The 12,393-nt window shown below is 40.0% G+C and overlaps 1 protein-coding gene across 1 annotated transcript; it reads right to left on the reverse strand.

The window, feature by feature from the left end:
* Nucleotides 1-2,324: 2,324 nt before the first annotated feature.
* On the reverse strand, nucleotides 2,325-10,945 carry LOC147796236 (uncharacterized). Its single transcript, XM_087148897.1, has 5 exons — nucleotides 10,784-10,945; nucleotides 8,745-10,016; nucleotides 8,152-8,380; nucleotides 7,290-7,460; nucleotides 2,325-5,940 (listed from the first exon to the last, which is right to left on the reverse strand). Exons 2-5 carry the CDS (start codon nucleotides 9,963-9,965, stop codon nucleotides 5,411-5,413), a joined length of 2,151 nt encoding a protein of 716 aa, XP_087005023.1. The 5' UTR covers nucleotides 9,966-10,016; nucleotides 10,784-10,945; the 3' UTR covers nucleotides 2,325-5,410.
* Nucleotides 10,946-12,393: the final 1,448 nt, after the last annotated feature.

Consider the following 12,393-nt stretch of genomic DNA (forward strand, 5'->3'; position numbering starts at 1 on the left):
ATTATTGTCAAGTTTAAAAAAACAGGGCAGAAGGACTGAATATGGCTGAAATGTGCAGAGGTATGTTCGGAATGTTGGCAGACTATCGGACTTATGAAGTTCTTGCTCGCTCGGCTCAAAAATGTAACACATCTGAGGAGTATACAGTGATTTAAAAAACCTTTTGTGCATTGCACAAGTACAGTGATCGATTTTTTTTCAACGCTGCGTTCCACCCGTGACATTCGCTCCTTGTAATTCAATCGAGAGTCAAAATATGTACAGGTAGACGTTTGTTCTCGTCGCGTAAACAGCTGTTGACTGTCTCGGTTCTTTCTCTGTTCCACAATGCAACGGAAGAAGTTTCAGATTTGTAAAGATCGAACGCACAAGCGACAAAATAAATAAGTGAGGAGACAAGCCGGAAACACACGCCCAAGGTACATCTGTTCGATTTAAAAAAAAAGTAACACAATTTGATCTTAAGCCAAGTTAGTATGTTTATGGAAATTAGCAATGATATATTGGATGTAATAATAATTATTCGTAAATACTTTGCCTAACTGTATACTTACTATCTCTGGATGCAGGCCTAAGACTTTATTAGAGCAGGTAGGCCTAATTGGACTGTGATAAATATTCAACTGTAGGCCTTGTGCAAGTAATTCTAAGTAGCACATTATAGCAATAAAAATACATGTATACTGCATCACAGAATTTTTCTTAATACTAGTTGGGTAGATCAATTGTAATTTAAATGTAGGCCTCGTTCTGATGAAATACTTTACGTTATCATTGGCCTAACAGCACAACTTCAACGGCATATCCAGTTTTGGGTGTGGGGGGGGGCAAATTCAGAAGCGAATGCTGCTACGGGCTTATTCAACATGATGTTGGGGGAGAAAAAACATCAAAAGCCTTACTCGCGGCCCTGACATTCTTGATTTTATTTCGGGTTTGGATGCTAATAGTTGATAAATAAAATAATTGTAAATATTGATATTTGAAGTTGCTCCCTCCCCCTCCCGCTGGATACGCCATCTGCACAGCTACCCCGAGTGCGGCAAATCGAGTTTCCGTTAATGTGCACATTTGGAGAAGTGAACTGGAATTCACTTTTCAAGATTACTATTCAATGAAAATTTGCGAAAAAAATTCTTACAGAATCTTTCAGATTTGTAGGTTGTTTCTAAGTAGCCTAAATGAGTTGGATATCATTCTTCGGAATGAGAGACTTTAAACTGTAGGGAAAATGCATTTTTAAGGAGGAAATGACACGTAATGAAAAATTAAGTACTGTCGTGAACAATACACGCGAGTATACTTTAAAAAATCGAAATTTTGATTAAACTTATTTTTTTATTATTTTCTCTGCCTCTTTAACAGGTCTCTTCTTCAAGTGTTTGATATAGGGATTTCTTCATTTACAAACCTTAGGGGGACATCTCGACATTTCCCAGAGATATCAGTGGTTAGTATCTTAAGTAATAAATGAAGTTTAATGCTGCCTTCTATATGCTTCCGCCAGCAGTAACACTGGCAGAGGCCGTGGGAAGAGGTTAGCCGTCATCCGAAAATAATCCCAGCCAAAATGGTTGGGGCACGGCATACCTTCGCAGGTGGCACCGTAGCCCTCGTTTCCCCCGGGCAATGTTGTTACATCTCTAGCTGGAGCACAGACCGCGCAATGTGAGACAACATTGACGGGGGGGGGGGGGCAGCGAGATTTGGCCGGGATTGTTTTCGTGGCCGATTCGATAGCCGCACGTGTAAGGTTCTTTGGTCTGAATAGCGCCCCCGTGCGGTAGTCATACATTTCGCTAAAACTCAGTGGTGATACAAGCCTGCTTAATTTTGTTTTGAAAAGGAGGGTTAGTAGTATGCTAAAGAAAACAAATAAACAAATAAAATACAAAACGAAAATAGTGAAATTCCCTTTGACAGCACCGCACCCCCTCTTAATTGACTCAAACCCAAATTTGACCTGCCAGAAGAAGATTTTAATTGAATACCTGCTTAAAAGAAAGGCCCAAACTGCACCATTTTGGCCTATGACCGTTAATACTGATTTCCTTTGCAACTCCTTCAAATAATATTCGGTTTCCTCTTATTAACTCAAAAAGGGTTTTGTTGGAGTTCTTTATTCAGTTGATGTCCTCCCACCCAAAACTGGGTTGATCCTCAACACTTGCTGCTTAATAATGATATATCCTTAGGGTAAAATGTACAGAGAGGACTTCCTGGTCTTTTCAAAGGAGTGCATATAAATAAGTTTTTTTTTCAGGCAACATTTAATCATAAAAGAACATAAGAGCGTATATAGACTAGAAACGATACATGTATGATAGTTTCAATTGAAATTGTCTATTTTATTCGGTTAAAAATTATAACTACAAGCATACTTCGAAAATATCCCACACAAGCGTCACTGCAATCTTTGGGCGGAAAATCACTGCGTATACCAGCTGATTATTTTAATCTTTGCACACTTCAATAAAGAAAACCATGCACACTTGTATCTTAATGATCATTACCTTAAAAACCCTCTGCAAATTGAACAGAGGCAATTTGAAGTAAATTACAACAAAATTTCTGATAGCATGAGCATCACAAATCTGTCAGATCAATATCTAAATGAAAATGTACAGCATTGTGAACATTGCAGAAGTCTCCTTTCCCATCTTTATCATCATTTACAGCTGCAGTAGTGAAAAAGTGGAAAACTGACCAACAAATATACGTGTACATCAAACTAAAATTGCATAAAACAGCCAACTGCACTAAGTACACGCATCTTGTTCCAGTTTGTTTATTGTTAATGAACCACATCGGGCAGCAACATCAGCTCTCCACAATTACATGTACATGTGTTTCAGTCCCACAAGCTTTTACATATTCTCTATTAACTTCAACAAACATGTAAAGCAAATCAAATTCAAAGTAGTTATCTTGTACTCTACAAGGTGCTTGTACTTTCAATGGAATTTGCAAATGGACCGAACAAAATCATACATTTATGCTGTGCTTAAGACCATTGGCCACAAAGTTTAAATCACCACAGTAGTTTTGTCCAAATTTACCACTATGTTTGTTTGTAAGAAGTTACTATGCCAGTGTAAAAACATCAACCTTGGTATCAGACTATAACAATGCAAAAATAATTTATCATTTCTTTCCTAGGGACTGTGTTTACATCACAAACGAGTAAATAGATTGAAGGCCGATGGAGGAGATGATCTGTTTGAGCTGGGATCAAAGTTCCCAGGTTATTCTGGCAGATCCCTGTAAAACGTTTGGAATGCATGTATAAAATAATGTTTACTTTTGAAGAATTGATGCCACGGGGCATATTCTGCGATATGGAAAAAGTGGAAAATAGTGAAAAATAACAAGAATCCTTTTCTCCAGTAAACAAATAATATCGACAAAGTAGGCATACTTGTTCCATAGTTGAGGGGTCTACAAAACATAGATGTTGCGGATAAAAACTTTATGGGGACGAATTCTGTCACAACTAGGTCGTGACTTTAACGTGAGGATTAGTCCCCTCACCCTCAATGGTCTGGGTGCACAGTCTTAATCTTTAGTTTTGGGCACCCTACACACATTGCTTGTAAAGTTGGGTCCACAGATTTGTGGCATCACACTAAAGTCCGTATGACTTGGTCCAGACTTACAATAATAACTGTTTTGTCAACTGTAACCCAGGAGAGGGACACACTCCTATTTTGTACATTTTAACAAGTTGATTCAAAAAACCACTTTAAACAAGAACAACTGTTGGTGATGATATTTACTGGTTCATCCAAACTACTTCTTTTGTTGAAGGCTGGCTCAGTTTTCATACTCTTATTCATACACATAGCCCCAAAATGCAATCAGCAATAATTGTAACACACCACTGCTCTAGTTAGGACCAATTATTTAAAAGAATAGGTCGACCTCCAGAGTACACTGTTGATAAAGAGCTACAGACTGCCAACTATCCATTATGATAAATGTTGTCTCCACTTGTGTGAACGTTAAGGTGCTGAGGAGTGATGCTCAGGACTGCATGTGGTGCAGATCAAACAGAAATGCCGGCGGCATGCGCACTCTCAAGGATCATTGTAAAGTGACAAGTGTATGGAAATTTAGGTTAGCAGTGATTAATTGCTAGCAGATGGGAAAAAAATTCTGGGAACATTGAGTTGAGATGCAGATTGACTGAAGAGGTGAATTTGAATTTCATTACAGCAATCAGCACCATGATTTTACTAATAAAATACAGGCAATTCATGTTAATTTGAACAGGCAAGTACATGTAAGTTCCCCTAATTTACAAAAGGTTTCAAACAATGAAAGGGTAATAAACAGCTGCTGCACATGAATGGCAAACAAAACTTGTGCAAACCTGAAAGCACATGTACCATGAATGCAACTACAGTCTTGGTCTTAAACAGGAGAAAGCAAACCTACATTTGATCTTTTGGAGTTTATGTCTAATTTTGAGAACATTTTACATCTTTGGTACAAACCTGAATCTTTCTTATTCAGAACTTATTTTGTTGATATACAGCACAATGGAAACCTGTTCACAAAACAAATTATCCTCTTAATGGTATCCACCTCGAGCTGAAGTAACACCCCCCATTGGTGAAAAGAAAGACAGGTTGTTATAAGCGGATTCTTGCACGCATTTTGCATGTAAGCTAAGACCATATGTGCCGGAGTAAATTACCAGTAGTTACGCATACTCAGCGTGCTTCGCGTCAAACGCGCATATGCATGTACTTGCATGCCTCACGGCGAACCTATGCGGTGAGTACCCCCCCAAAAACGCCCTCTTTTGTTCTGCTCTGAGTGGACAAAATCCTTCAGTTCATTTTAATACAACACAAATGTACAGTACAGGATCACTTTCAAAAAGTCAACACAAAGAAAATGAAAGTGTGTTTACAACTTAGCAGGATGAACTGGTTTGGTTACTGAAGAGCAACACCATTTCCATTTCGTACTTTAAAACAACTCTTATAAATTAAATAGATACAACTGCTGCATACTAATTAATTTAAGAAATTAATCTGTATGTCTTCATAGGCTCCCGAAAGTTTTTAAAATACATACAAGTCTTTTTTGGAGCCTCCATACAAGCCTGAAAATGTGACAGCTCTGCTTATTTACAGGTGGTTGTTGCTAAGCACTGAGAAACTGAAATTTTACTTAATGCAATGTCGCAAAGATTTTTCAATTCAGCAAAGTACTCAATGATGTTTACAATTTCTCTGCAGATCATACACATGGTGCTCAGGCATTCCTTTCTACCCCAAGTCTTTTGAAGCACCAACATCAGTTCCCAGATGTCTGCGTAATTTCTTAGGTCTACCTCCATTACCACTGAATGCCAACTGACGGGGTTCCCAAAGAGATAATCTTACCCAAGTCTCTTCGTTCAGTGCTTGGAGTTTAAAAATCTCCTCAGTCTCTCCACAAGCACGTGGAAGTTCTGCTTGAACAATTTGTCGTTACTCAAGTCAATGTGGCTGGTGTGGGCCAGAAGTTTCTTGATGGGAGAGGGACCCATGTCTGGTGGCCACGCCACGAAACGAAGCAACACTGCAATCACCGGCTTATGTAGGGCCTCGGCCAACATTAAATCCTTAATGCCGTTGTCTGACTGTAAATACCGTGGAGTGATGCAACTCAGAACGATGGTGGACGACTTCATATTCCTCTGGATATTGCTTTCCAAAGTCTCGTGTATGGCATCCGAGTGAATCGGCCCGGATGTTGCTGTGCTGCGCGTGCTGGCTCCTGAGGTGCCACGCTGCTGTGCGATAGTCGGGCTGTTGTCAACCCAGCAAGAGATTCCGTTGTTCTCAAGGATTCGCTTGATTTCCTGGACTTTGTTATGCATGTCCCACTGGTAGCTCAAGAAGACTTTGGTATCCGAAGATCCATTGCTCACTGCTGACCCAGTACCTTCAAAATTGTTACAAAGAAAGAAAGAAATGGATCTACTGGAGAGTACATTTATACCTCTCTTTTTTGGGGGAGGAGAGAAGTTGGCTTTGGAAAGTCAGACCAGAAAAAGCAGGAACTGTAGGGGAATATTAAACAACATACATACATTTCAAACAAAATACATTTCAGATCACTGGCTACTAAATTAAATCAGAGTATGAAGGCTGAGATCTGATTTTAAAACTTGCATTACTAACAGGTATCAGCAATTTCATCCACCAAATATTAGTAGAACTCCCCCTCCCTCCTTTTTTCATTGAAAGAAAGTTAGTTGATTTGTTGGTGTGGATTACTATCAACAAATTCAACATACATTTTATATTGTACATGGAGGGAACACCAACTCCACTCAATTTAATTAATGGTCGCGCAGGTACTAAGTACGTACAGGTTGAGGCAAATTAACGAGAATGCATGTCAGTAAATGTCAGTGCCTAGCAGAGCACAAAGAAATCTTTTCCTGAGACTAAGTTATTATTTCCACCATTTATACATTTCACAGCACAGGCACGAACTTTATGAAAAGTGGAATTCTTAGGCTCAATACTGTCTAGCACAACACTCTGCCTTGCCATATTGACACAGGCCCGAGGAGCATATACGTGTTGCAAAATGCAACAAAGGAATCAATCAGAGATGTTTGTTGCTGCTGGCAGACGTCTTGTTTGATCTGGAACCTCATCTCCATTCATTAACTTGCATGACAAACAAGGCAGAATGTGTGTCATATTGCTACAGGTGAAGAAACCACTCTAACAGTTTGAACATAGTGTTGCGAAGAGAAAGGTACACTCGTTAAGTGCGGTGCAGAAGATTCTGAAGCGGCTTTATAAAAATCTGTTTGCTAAGGGATGTCAATAAAACTCAATTGAAGAGAGTGAGGCAGCAATGGTACATATGTCTCAACTCCAGACAATATTACATAAATGGCATATAAACCTGAAGGACTTTTGTAACACCTTGTGCTACATGTATTTTTCACAAAGACATTATGAAAGTGGCACTAACCACTCCTCCTAAGGTGCCAAAATATCCAAATGCAAAATGTTTGCTTCTTAATTTCTGTATGTAAGCCATTTCAAGGATTTTTGCATCCACACTGAAAAACACAGCAAACTTATTCCATATTTTGTTTCTTTTTGAGAACTGTAAAACTACGTTTGCAAATTTATGCAAAGTGATCTCTCAATTTCTGTCACTTTTCTTGGAACCTAATGATGTGCTTTCATTGTTTCAGGAAACTCAACTGTCATGCCTGGTTAACGCAGCCATGAAAAATTTTTCATCTTAAATTTTTTGGCTTGTACCTTGTGATGCTGCAAGGACCTGCAGGGGCTTAAGTCCTTCACTCATCCGGTTGAGATAAGTCTGCTCCAACACAACCCCTGGCACCTTGCGTAAGGGCCTGATGTGATGCTCAAGGATGTCCATGCTCTCACTGTACATCTTGGTCTCAAAATCAATGGCTGGAAATTCACCTGCAAACACAGAAACAAAAGGACCCTCAAAATATCCACATCAAGACCCACAAAAATGCACTTAGTTCAACTAAAGGTTTCCATGCTGTAACTAACGAAAGGCAAAAACCTTGTGACTGAAACCAATCTGTTAATGAGATTTAAAGACATACACGGCAATCTGGTGCCTTTTATGCCATTAACGTAGAAAAAGCTCTTCAGTATGGTTGTACCGGTACATCTAAGTTCACAAAACCAAGTCTTCCAGGTACCTAGAGACCTAGAGGGTACCAGTATATGGCAGTAATTTCATTTTCCGTACCAAATGAACAAAGCTACATGTGGTAAAATGCAGATTACATGCACCAAGGCAAAAGCTGGTGAACTCCTTATTGCTAGAGATAATCCAGCAGCTGGGGCCAATTTCATAGAGCTGCTTAAGTGCAAAATCTGCTTAAGCGAAAAAACCTTGCTTAAAAAACAAAGGTTACCAGCTCAGACTCCATCTAATTGTCATGCTAACCAAAAGACAGCTAAATACAATTCCAAAACACTATACATCACATAGAGTTTTGGCAGATTACCTCATTTATCAAGCAAGGTTTTCTCACGCTTAAGCAAATTTTGTGCTTAAGCAGCCGTATGAAATTGGCCCCTGTAGCTTATTAGACACATATACATGTATGTATAAGGACTGAGATTCGTTGATTACCTATCACAGCTTTCAGTGATGGTCGCATTTTCTCCCAGACATTCTTGAACATGACTGTCACCAGCGACTTCCCCAGCCAGTCAGCAAACAGCACTTCATGGAAGACGAACGGGGATGCCGTGGCTCCTTCGGTCAGAAGAATGATGACATGCTTGGCAGTGGCTATGATTGGTCCGTTGATTGCTAAGAACTCCTCCTTAGATTGTCCCAGCTTCTCGTGACAAGACACCTTTGCAGAAAAGAGTACCAAAATTTTCAACAAAGCTTAAAAAAGTATTAATGCACGATAGACAGTGATGCTGCTATGCTTGGTAGGCTTATAAGATGGAATGAGAATTATGTTCACCACTTTGGGGATATGTACTGTTTACTTTCTGATGTTCTACTGATACCATCTGCTCTCTAAAATTTCTCTACTCCCTCAGTTTGCGCTAGGCCTACAGTAGTTTGCTCTGCTGTCAATGAAAATGGTTAGCTCGTTGGTCTGTCACTGCATTAAATCTCACTTGCTTTTCACAGATTACAAATGTTTTCTTATCATTAATAGGGGGAGAAACTAAGTTCAGAAGTCTACTCATAAGTCTTTGACTCACTTGAAGATTTTTCTTCTTCAAATCTTGTTTAAGAGTCTGTGCTAGTCTCACATCTGTGGGATCGTACACCAGGTAAACACTGTCTGTCCGATTCTTCTGTGTCCTTGCTCGCAGATGCCAACTCTCCGGAGCTTTGTGTTCCTTCTCTAGAATCCCGATAATCTGCTGGAGTATTTTCTTCCTGACTACACGGCTGTCAATGCCGAGAAAGTCGGCCATGTCTTGGTCCATGATAGACATGAGGAGGAAGCCGTCCATGCCCGCTTCAGCAAAACTCTGGCGATAGAATTCCCTGATCCCCATCTGATACAGCCAACTTTGCAGGTCGTCCAGGTTCCACTTGCACAGTTTCTTCTTCTTGTACTCCTCCGTGTAGTCTGCACCTGGTATGTGCGGCACATGAGGTGCAAAGATAGAAGCATAGTGTTCAACTTTCTCCATCAGAGCACCGATGACGACTGAGGCTTTCTCCGAGAGACTGAGTCTTTGGTATCTCGGATGGCACAGTCTCACAAGATCTTCCAAGAAGATGGTATACTGCTGTGGGATCTCCACATTCTCGCATAAGACAAGAAAGACCTTGGGAGGGGTGGAAGATGAGGGGACTTGTCGCTCAAGTAGACAACGGAGTTCGTACAGTGAAACAGGGCATTGAAAGTAGCTAAAAGACAGGAAGCAGATGGCAGCACGGCATTTTTCAACTGCTTCCATCCGCTGCGAAAACCATGCAGGACTGCTGGTGTTCTCCTCGTCCTTATCAAACCAAATGTCTTCAGTCAGATCATTCTCTTTGAACTGTCTCACCGCTTCACAGATGAGTTTTCGTTCAAGGAAGCCTCCGTCTGGGGAGTACGAGATGAAAATGCCCTTCTTCATTTTCTTAGCAACCTGGTTGCTTCCGGGCACCATTTTTCCATCTTGCTTTCTGTTCTTAGTTCTGTCTTTCTTTACCCTGGGTTTGGGCAAGTTATCCTTGAGGATCGGTTTCACCGGAGCAACATTTGGCACCCCATCCCCACCCCCTGTCTCCATCTGTTTTGGCTGGTTGGTGACACGTTGCGCCTCCTCCGGCCCCTTCTCATTAGCAACATCCATTGAGTTCTCTTCGCCTTCCTTGTTATCTTCCATTGGCTCTTCCTTGTTCACTGCATCTTCCAGGACAGGTTCTTGTTGCTTATGCTGTTCAACTGTTTCAGTTACACCTTCCATATCACTGTGCATGTTACATCAATGTCAAAATTACGACTTGACAAAACCTCAGTAGTCCATGATCTGTGTGATATAGAGAGGAAAAACATATAAATAGGGCCTCCACTTGTATCGTCAAAGCAAAATAATGTAGGCCTAGAGTGGGTATTATAAACACAGGGAAGCCTTAATTTTTCTGACTGTTGTAAGGTCCCTAATTTTTCCATTTACTGTGAAAACCAACCAAACTTCACTACAGTACAGGAGAGATTACTCAGATTAGGGAGCTGGCAACTATGGTATAGAGCGAAGGATGTTATAACATTCATTCATTCATTCATTCTGTCTGAACCTTTGTGAGCTTAAATTCAGACAACTTAGAACATCATTTAAGCAGGCCACAAAAGGGAGTATTTGATATGCTTGTTTACAATCTCTATTCAGGTGAAATGATCACCGAAAATAGCAAGATTTTATTTTAAACCGGACAAGAAATGCTGGCAAGAAACCTATTCCTACATGTACAATACCCCCAGAATTGTGGGGGCCACGTTCGCTCCGCTCAGCGGACGTCGGACCCCACAGTTCTGGCCTGTCTGGGGGTATTCCTTCAAGTTACAATACAGTATACAGACCCTCCCTTCTTTCTTGTATAAATTAAATTTTCCTTAGAAAAACTGACCTAGGCCAGACTGCGTTTTTATGGTAAGCAAGGTAGGCACAAAGTACAACACACTTGTCGTGAATGAAGTGTTCGCCGCGCCTGTATAATCCGATGCTGGCGATGTTACGGTGAAATTAAGTTTAGGTGATCACGTTGATCTGTTGATTGTATCGATACAAAAACTTACCATTTGACACTGTTTGGTGAAGTAAATTACCATCCAAACACTTCAGTATGTAATACTCGACACTCCATATCAAACTCGTCAAAATTCCTTAGTAAAAACTCTAAATTAAGGTCGCAAAGCGCGCAAAGTGAACTGTGATTCAATCTCCTACTTCCGCAAGTAAGCACATAAAAAAACGAACGTGTACATGTACATGTACATAATGTACGTGTACATCGCTGCATGGTAACCAAGTACAAAAAAATTGTTACCAACGGCTGTTTTATAACCACTGTAAATGACAGAACTAATTTGAAAAGATTTTCATTTCTCTCTAGAACTAAGATGTTATTAAATGGCAGGCTAAGCGTCGGTTTGATTTTTCATTTACTTTTTAACTGTCCTCAAATTTAACTCAAGTGGTGTTTAAATTCCATCCGATGTTTATAAAACAGCCGTAGAGTCCAGAGCACTTGCTCACTGTACGCCACAGTTCACCTGTTGCATGCGGCGCATATCTGAGTCTAATTATGACTTGCAAACGGCTGTTCTTTCTGTTGTACTTACCCCGTAAGCGTTGTTCAGTAATGATAAATGCTGGATTTGGGGTTAAAAATTTAAAAAATTCTTTTCGGTGTGGCTAATGGATTCCAGAAATTTTCCCGCTCTCATTATTGATCTTTGCGATCTAGAGACAGTTCGTGCCACGTCACAAAGTGGTGACGGAATATTGGCGAACTGTTCGATCGTTGTGGAGAAAAAAAATCGATCGTCTAAACATTCTTCCTCGGGATTATATTCTGCCGCTAATCTCATTTGTTCATTTGGAAAAGCCGCACAGTTAATCCGCAATTATGATGAACTCTATTACCATCGGTCTAGCGTTTAAGTGCATTAAGCACATCAGATGATATTTACACAATTATATTTTAAATTATTAAAAGTTAAGAATGACAACTTCAACAGCTGTGGGAGACAGACCTTAAAGAGGCAATACGTAGCCCGGACGCTCTACGAAGTTTCCGTCATTTATTCATGGAGTATCGCAATGCGTATGATTGGCTGCCGGCAGACAATGCTATATCCCCAACCCCTTCAGTAGTCATAATAAATCGCCCCCAAATAAATTACTGCAGCAAAAACGTGATAAGTAAAAAATGAAATAAATTATCCCCCCCAAGAAAATAACTTGCTGCAGTAAAAACTTGATAAGTAAAAATGAAAATAAACTACCCCCCCCCAAAAAACATTGCCACGTAAAATCTTGAGAAGTAATATCTACTAAAGAAAAAAATTATCCCCCAAAATAAATTTCCAAATTAAAATTATAATTAAGTTATTTATGTGGGGAACGACTTGCCTAGGGGACAAGTTGATCTGGGGACGACTTGACCCATGGACGACTTGACCAATATTCTCAGAACGTCTTGCCATTTTGCCACTTTTTTTAAAGTGAAACTGTCGCTCATAAACACAGCTTATAAACCCCCAAACTAGCATTGAAATCTATTTTGAAACCACACCATGGTAAAAAGTTTACTATGAAGGGCTGCGCGACATGTTTTAAAGCCAAACTAAAAGGAGGGTGTAAATTAATTCCAACTTTAAAAAAATCATCTCAAACAAATCAA

Source organism: Acanthaster planci, linkage group LG18, assembly GCF_054643075.1.
Source record: "Acanthaster planci isolate LZ-2023a linkage group LG18, COTS_SCS, whole genome shotgun sequence".
Lineage (NCBI taxonomy): Eukaryota > Metazoa > Echinodermata > Asteroidea > Valvatida > Acanthasteridae > Acanthaster > Acanthaster planci.

Coding starts and splice junctions, on each gene's coding strand:
- LOC147796236 (XM_087148897.1), bottom strand. CDS start 9,965: ATGCACAGTGATATGGAAGGTGTAACTGAAACAGTTGAACAGCATAAG. Junction 8,381..8,744: donor TGAAGAAGAAAAATCTTCAA/GTGAGTCAAAGA, acceptor TTTTCTGCAAAG/GTGTCTTGTCACGAGAAGCT. Junction 5,941..7,289: donor GGTCCTTGCAGCATCACAAG/GTACAAGCCAAA, acceptor ACAATTTTGAAG/GTACTGGGTCAGCAGTGAGC.